General features: G+C 42.2%; 1 protein-coding gene across 1 annotated transcript; it reads left to right on the plus strand.

Annotated features, from left to right (window-relative positions):
- The first annotated feature begins 6740 nt into the window (after nt 1–6740).
- LOC121785311 (probable LRR receptor-like serine/threonine-protein kinase At3g47570) lies at nt 6741–7430 on the plus strand. The gene has a single exon (XM_042183698.1). It carries the CDS (start codon nt 6741–6743, stop codon nt 7428–7430), a length of 690 nt encoding a protein of 229 aa, XP_042039632.1.
- Nucleotides 7431–8828: the final 1398 nt, after the last annotated feature.

The raw sequence follows: 8828 nt of genomic DNA on the forward strand, positions 1-8828 counted from the left end.
TTCTACTTCTTCTTCTTCCCCAATTTCAATTTCAGGATTTACGGCCGAGACAGAGTCAGGGCTCGCTCAGCAGAGCCGGGGCGGAAATCGGTCGGAGCACGGCGGTATAAGGGTGATTTGAGGTCTGGTGCCGGGGGCTTGGCACTGTGTGGTTCCGCCACTGTCTCCTCCATTGCTTGAAGTTCATATCTCTCCGACTCAACAACTTCACCGGTTCCATCCCAAAATCCCTCTCAAACCTAACGAACCTGCAGATTCTTAAGTTAAGTTTTAATTCTTTGATTGGAGAAGTTCCAAAAGAGTTGGGGAGGCTTCAAAATTTACAAGCTCTGTCGATTCAAGCAAATCATTTATGGGGTGATATACCATCAGAGATATTCAACATGTAGAAGCTGGGAATTTTGGCCTTGACAAGCAACAAACTGAATGGAAGTCTTCCGACAGATATGTGCAGTAATCTTCCATTTCTTGCAGGGATTTATCTTTCTGAAAATGAACTGAGTGGTGTGATTCCGACAAATATATCCCAGTGTTCACGACTTGGGATGTTGGATCTCTATTCCAACTCTTTCAGTGTGCAGATACCTTTGGAGATCGGCTACTTAGCATCTCTTCAGGGTTTACGCCTAAGTCGTAATCGTTTGAATGGTATGTACTGTTGATTTATGTTGGAGTATAATCTCACAATCACCGTTGGATGCAGCAAGCTAAAAATCAATGTCATTCTCAACAGCTGCAGATTTGTTAGAGGTTGAGCTCGTTCAAGATATTATTGAGCTCGGCATATTATTGAGCACGGCGTTTTATTGAGCTCGGCGTTTTATTGAGCTCGGTGAGCTCGGTGTTTTATTGAGCTCGGTGAGCTCGGTGTTTTATTGAGCTCGGTGTTATTGAGCTCGGCGGTTTATTGAGCTCGGCATTTCATTGAGCTTCGGCATCATGCAGCACTTCGGCATCATGCAGCACTTCGGCATCATGCAGCACTTCGGCATGTTGATGCAAACCGAGAAACGGGAAGTAGCCGTTGGAACAGTTATAACTGATTTGATAACTAACATCTCAAGAGAGCCGTTGGAGGATGAAGGGACTGATATAAAGCAGACGAAGGCTGCATCTGAAATAGTTAATCAGCTACTTCGATATTCAAGAAAAGAGTCTCCAAACTATCACTTGATTAGTTCTTGGTTTAGAATTAGATTAGAGGTGTTGAGTTCTTGGAGAGAGTTCTTGAGTGATTGTAAATCTCTGCATATTTCTCAATATACTGAATCATATTGCCTTTGGCCGTGGACGTAGATCTTACGATCGAACCACGTAAAACTCTAGTGTTCTTTCTTTTTCGCATGGTTGTCATCATCGAACTTTTGCATACTTTCATAACAAGTGGCGCCGTCTGTGGGAAACGCAATCGGAGTTGATATCGATGGCGACGACGAGGTTCGAAGCGGAGAAATTCTCGGGGAAGAATGACTTTGGTCTGTGGCAGATCAAGATGAAGGCTCTGTTGATCCAGCAAGGGCTCGATGAAGCAATCGAGCCAATTGATCCGAAGGGGAAAGAAAAAGAAGATCTCGATGAGAAGAGCGTGAGGAAGAAGGCTGAGATTGCCAAGAAAGCCCATAGCGCCATTATTCTCAATCTCACGGACAAGGTGTTGCGCGAGGTTGCGAAGGAAACCACAACGCATGGGGTATGGACGAAGCTCGAAGCGCTGTACATGACCAAGTCGCTTGCTAATCGCCTATACATGAAGCAGCGCCTCTTTTCATACAAGATTCTTGAAGACCGACCCTTCGCAGAGCAGATTGATGATTTCAGCAAGAATCTGGATGATTTGGAGAATGTAGATGGCCCCATGAAGAATGAAGACAAGGCCATCTTGCTCTTGAACGCTCTTCCCAAAACATTCCAGCATCTTAAAGATGCAATGCTGTTTGGCCGGAATGCAGAATCTGGCATCACATATGAAGAAGTTCAGTGTGCTCTTCGATCAAAGGAGCTGGAAAAGAACTCTTCGACGACAAATGAAGGAAGTGGCAGTCAAGCCTTGAATGTAAAGGCTTTCAAAGGCAAGAAAAAGAAACTCAATCAGAATCAAAAGCCTAAGTATCAGAAGCAGAATGAGGAGAAGCGAAGCTGTCATTACTGCAAGAAACCTGGGCATCTCAAAAGGGATTGCTACTCGTGGAAAAGGAAGCAAAACGAAGAGAAGGCTACCCAAAATCAGGCTGATCTTGCAGAAGACACAGATCCACCCCAGATCATGAATGTGGTGAGTGGTGGGATAGAGAGTTCTTGGATAATGGACTCCGGGTGCAGCTTCCATATTTGTTCCAACAAAGCTTGGTTTGAAAACCTTTCTGAGGCAACCGGGTCAGTAATGTTGGGGAATGATCAGATGTGCTACATCAAAGGCATTGGAGATATCAGATTGAGAGCTCATGATGGATCAACAAAACTGCTTACTCAAGTCAGGTACATTCCTGAGATTAAGAGGAATTTGATTTCACTTGGCATGCTTGAATCTAGAGGTTTCAGGTTTTCTTCTGAGAAAGGCTATATGAATGTCTCACTTAATGGAAAAATCTTGCTGATTGCTGAGAGAAGAAACAGTTTATACTATCTAGTAGCAGAAACTGTTGTTGCTTCAGTGAATCTTGCAGAGGACTCTGATATGAGTCTGTGGCACAAGAGGCTCGGCCATCTTGGAGAAAGTGGGATGAGAGAACTGATCAAGAAAGGGGTCATTCCGGCTGGAAGTGATCAGAGGTTCAAGGAATGTGAACACTGTGCTCTGGGAAAGAGCAAGAAGCTACCATACAAGGCTGGTAAACACACCTCCAAATTACCTCTTGACTATGCGCATTGTGATTTATGGGGTCCAGCTCAGCCTGCTTCTATGGGAGGAGGCAGGTATTTCATGTCGATAATAGATGATTATAGCAGAAAAGTCTGGATATACATCCTAAAGCAGAAGTCACAAGCTTTTGAAAAATTCAGAGAATGGTGCACAGAGATGAAGCTGAAGAAATCCACCACTCTCAAGTGCTTGAGGACTGATAACGGGCTGGAGTTCTTATCTGAAGATTTTGAGTCTTTCTGCAAATCAAATGGGATACAAAGGCATAGGACAGTCCCGGCCAATCCGCAACAAAACGGAGTTGCTGAAAGAATGAACCGAACACTCCTCGATAGAGTCAGATGCATGCTTTTGTCATCAGGCTTGCCAAAGATGTTCTGGGGGGAGGCAGTGTGTACTGCTGCAGTGCTAATTAACAATTCTCCATCATCAGCTATAGGAAATGAAATCCCAGATGTCAGATGGTATGGTGAAGATAGAGAGTACAATCAGTTCAAGGTGTTCGGTTGTAGAGCATATGCCCACTGCAAGCAGGGAAAGCTTGATGCAAGGGCTCAGAAATGTGTGATGGTCGGTTACCAACATGGAGTAAAAGGGTACAGGTTGTGGTGCACTGAAGAGGGGAACAAGAAGATAATTGTGAGCCGAGATGTGGTCTTCCATGAGCATCATATGCCATTCTTGAAGACTGAGGATCAGATGGGTGAAAGAATATCTATTGATCAAGAAGTTCAGCATGGCCAGCCACCACCTAGTGATCCAGATGATCAGAATGGAGGTGGAGCTTCAAGCTCCCATAAAGCTTCAAGTCCACAGCAACCCCAGCAACAAGATCAGATTGATGATGATCAGAGATCACATATTATAGCCAGGGACAGAAACAGAAGAGAGATCAGAAAGCCAGCCAGGTTCAGTGATTATGAGATGAGTTTTTTTGCTCTCTGTGTTGCTGAGGTATTGGAGTGCTTAGAGCCATCCACCTATGCTGAAGCTATGTCGAGTAAGGAAAAGGAGAAATGGCTTGCAGCTATGAGAGAAGAGATCCAGTCACTACTCAAAAACCATACTTGGATTTTGGTGAAGAATCCAGGGACCCAAAAGCTTATTAGCTGCAAATGGATCTTCAAGATGAAGATTGAAGTTGGTGAAGTTGAAAGTGTCAGGTTTAAGGCACGGCTTGTTGCTAGAGGATTCACTCAAGAAGAGGGGATTGATTATAATGATGTGTTCTCTCCGGTTGTAAAACACAGTTCCATCAGGATATTGCTTGCTCTTGTTGCAAAGTATGATTGGGAGTTACACCAACTCGATGTCAAGACAGCCTTCTTGCATGGTGAACTTGAAGAAACAATATATATGCATCAACCCGAGGGGTTCATGGAGGCTGGGAATGAAGACAAAGTGTGTTTGCTCAAGAGAAGTTTGTATGGGTTGAAGCAAAGTAGTAGGCAGTGGTATCTCAAGTTTGATGAGCATATGATGAGTATTGGTTTCAGAAAATCGCAGTATGATAGCTGTGTTTACATCAGAGAAAGGAATGGTGTACCAATTGCTTTTCTACTTTTGTATGTTGATGATATGCTTGTGGCAGGAGCAGATCTGGGAGTGATTGAGAGAATCAAGGCTGAACTGGAATCCAAGTTTGAAATGAAGGATCTTGGAAATGCAAGGAGAATCCTTGGCATGGATATACTGAGGGATAGGCCAAAGAGAGAGCTCAGGTTGTTGCAGAGGAATTACATCCAGAGAGTTTTGAAGAAATTTCAGGCTGATGACTTCAAACCTGTCTCTACACCATTGGCTGCTCACTTTAAGTTGAGCATGGATCAGAAACCAAAGAATGACTCAGAGAGGAGAGAGCTGAGCAAGATACCTTATGCAAACATCATAGGAAGCATAATGTACACAATGCTATGCACAAGACCAGATTTGGCTCAGGCTATAAGTGTTACTAGCCGATTTATGTCAGACCATGGGAGAGAGCATTGGATAGCATTGAAGTGGTTGCTCAGATACTTGAAGGGTGCTTCAGATTATGGTCTGTTGTACAAGGCAGATTGTAAGGATCAAGGTGGAGCACTGGTGGGGTTTTGCGATTCTGATTATGCATCAAATAGAGATAATAGGAGATCTCAAACTGGATATGTGTTCACCCTAAATGGCACTGCTATAAGCTGGAAATCTGGATTACAACATGTGGTTGCTTTATCTACTACGGAAGCTGAGTACATGGCAATGACAGAGGCTGTGAAAGAAGCAATATGGCTGAAGGGAATCCTAGAAGATTTTGGGGAGAAGCAAGACACAGTGGAGATAAACTGTGACAGCAGCAGCGCCTTATGCCTTGCCAAACACCAGGTGTTTCACGAAAGAAGTAAGCACATAGATGTGCGGATGCACTTCATAAGGGATGAAATACAGAGAGGTGAAGTCAAGATGGTGAAAATATCTACTGAGCATAATGCGGCTGATATGTTGACAAAGCCGTTGCCAGCCATGAAGTTTAAATACTGCTTGGGGCTGGTGGGACTTGTGGAGTGATGAGTTTGAGGTTTTGTCAGAGGATTATGATTCATTGTTGATTCTGAGATTAAGGTGGAGTTTGTTGGAGTATAATCTCACAATCACCGTTGGATGCAGCAAGCTAAAAATCAATGTCATTCTCAACAGCTGCAGATTTGTTAGAGGTTGAGCTCGTTCAAGATATTATTGAGCTCGGCATATTATTGAGCACGGCGTTTTATTGAGCTCGGCGTTTTATTGAGCTCGGTGAGCTCGGTGTTTTATTGAGCTCGGTGAGCTCGGTGTTTTATTGAGCTCGGTGTTATTGAGCTCGGCGGTTTATTGAGCTCGGCATTTCATTGAGCTTCGGCATCATGCAGCACTTCGGCATCATGCAGCACTTCGGCATGTTGATGCAAACCGAGAAACGGGAAGTAGCCGTTGGAACAGTTATAACTGATTTGATAACTAACATCTCAAGAGAGCCGTTGGAGGATGAAGGGACTGATATAAAGCAGACGAAGGCTGCATCTGAAATAGTTAATCAGCTACTTCGATATTCAAGAAAAGAGTCTCCAAACTATCACTTGATTAGTTCTTGGTTTAGAATTAGATTAGAGGTGTTGAGTTCTTGGAGAGAGTTCTTGAGTGATTGTAAATCTCTGCATATTTCTCAATATACTGAATCATATTGCCTTTGGCCGTGGACGTAGATCTTACGATCGAACCACGTAAAACTCTAGTGTTCTTTCTTTTTCGCATGGTTGTCATCATCGAACTTTTGCATACTTTCATAACAATTTACATTTTAAGTGTATGATCTATCTGAACATTGAAGAGTCATAACTACTTGACATGACAGGTACACTACCTCATGAGATTGGCAATCTCCAAAACCTGGTTTATTTTGGTGTTGGATCAAATCAGATTTGGGGTTCATTTCCTTTAAATATTTTCATGAATATGTCTTCTTCACTGCAACACTTACATATATGACGCAATAAATTCACCGGAAGCCTTTCAAGGGATGCCGGGAATCTTACAATGCTAACCACCTTCGACCTCTCCGAAAACTACTTCACAGGTAACAATACCAACCAACTGTTTTATTAAAGTTGGAGTCTATAAATAGCTAGAGTAAGTGTTGGCCTCCTTGAAGTCGTTTATCCTTTGATCGTTTTTCGTTTATATCTATTATATTATTGCTCTTCTTCCGCTTTGCAGGCATTATTCCTTCTGAATTAGGCCAACTTCACCAATTGAAAGACTTACAATCATCTTTAAACAATTCCTTCTGAAGTACCTCGAGTATTTTAATGTCTCTTTCAATACCTTGAGCGGAGAAATTCCTAGTGGTGGTTCTTTCATGAACTTCACTATGGATTCTTTTGAGGGCAATGCAGCATTGTGTGGACATCCGAGGTTCCATGTCCGAATTTGTCCTGCAGCTTCTTCTCACAAATCAAAGTGGAAGAGGGTGAAACCAGCTTCATTCATTGCTTTTGGAGTTGTGGCCGTCATTTCAATTGCTTCTTTGGGTTTGATAATATTTGTTAGATACAAAAGGAAAGATGAGACTAGTGAAGAAGTTGATGAGGAAATACCCATTATGTCGGAAAGAATCTCTTACTATGAACTGCTGCAAGCAACTGATCAGTTCAGTGAAAGGAACTTGCTTGACACCGGGAGCTCTTGCTCTGTCTACAAAGGGATTCTTAGCAGTGGGAAGGTTGTCGCTGCCAAGGTGTTCAACATGCAATTGGAAGGCATTTCAACGAGATTCAGCGTTGAATGTGATATACTTGGTGGCATTCGACACAGGTGTCTGACCTGTGTCATAAGTTGTTGTTCCAACGACGAGTTCAAAGCCTTAGTACTTGAATATATGCCCAATGGGAGCCTTGAGAAATGGTTACATTCTGACAATCATTGCTTGAACTTCACGGAAAGATTGAATATAATGATCGACGTTGCATCTGCTTTGGAGTATCTTCACCATGGCTATTCGACGCCTATTGTTCACAGCGACTTGAGGCCTAGTAATGTGCTTTTAGATGAAGCCATGTGAGCGACTTTGGGATAGCAAAGCTGCTAGGCAACGAAGACAGTATTGTTGGCAATTGAAACTAAAAATATATAACATATAACTGTCCCACATCGGTGTCAAGAGAAAACTGAAACTATTATATAAGTCTCATGGGCCCCTCCTCCTATAACCAATTGGTTTTAGGATGGAACCCACGGATTTCTATCAAGTATGGTGCTAACCGAAACGTTAGCAACATTAGGTTACATTGCTCCAGGTGAATGTATATATAATATAGTATAATGATTATATTACATGCTTGATGGATCATGGTATTTTTGTTTTGTTTCAGAGTAAGGTTTAGAAGTCGTTTCGACAAGGTGTGACGTGTACAGCTACGGTGTTATGTTGATCGAAACTTTTACCGGAAAGAGGCCTAGTGATGATATGTTTGGAGGAGATTTGAGCTTCAAGAGATGGATAGAACTCTCACTTCCATCCACTCTTGATGAAGTGATAGATGTCAATTTATTGAAGGATTTTCAAGGAGAAATTGACAAGATTGTGCAATGTGTATCATCCATATTTGAATTGGCTTTGAAATGTTGTGTAGAATCTGCAGAATTGCAGAAAATCAAACGTCGATTTTTGATGTGAGAGCAAAGTAAACTATGTGCATTTTAGAGCTTTTAGTTTTTTTCTATAATAATTTTTGTTGTAACCATCAGGGGTAAGTCAATTTACATAATTTCATCCTGTTCTTTCAGTTATGTAATTTTTAATTCAAATTATATATGCTTTTAGTTCTTTTTATGAAATTATTTGCAAATTTTAATTGAAATAGTATTAACTAAAAAAAGGAAAAATGTAAGTGCTTAAGTTTCAATTTTTGATACCCATCCTATACATAGATCATTTATATCATAGCTGACTTAGGTCAATGGTTTCTTTTTGAAGCTAGGATTATAGTTTAGTAGGAACAAGAGATTGTTAGAGTGGAAAGAAATAAAACCCATTAATTAAAATCAGACTTTTATTAAAAAAAATTAGAAATGGGAAAAAGAAAGATTTTCCAAACAAAGGAGAGATAGAAGTGCACTAAATAGGACGTATCTAGAAAGGAAAAAACCTTAGAGCATGCGTAACGCAAGGGACCGGGTCCCGGCCCGTCCCGAGCGTTGCACGGAGGAGAGTCACGGCCCAGGCCGCTCCCGGGGCCGCGTTCCCGGCCTGGCTAGCGTCCCGCGTCCCGGCCCGGGACGGCGTTGCACGGTGACGGGCCGCAAGGCGCGAGTCCCGGCCCAGCGTTGCATGGTGACGGGCCGGGCCGCAAATCCATTTTTTTTAATTCGATGTCTATAAATACGAGCCTTTGTTGTGCATAAATCTTACGTGCATTCAATTTCAATCATACGTTACATTTCAATCCTCTATTAACTC

The sequence above is a fragment of the Salvia splendens genome, chromosome 21 (genome assembly GCF_004379255.2).
Source record: "Salvia splendens isolate huo1 chromosome 21, SspV2, whole genome shotgun sequence".
Taxonomy (NCBI): Eukaryota; Viridiplantae; Streptophyta; class Magnoliopsida; order Lamiales; family Lamiaceae; genus Salvia; species Salvia splendens.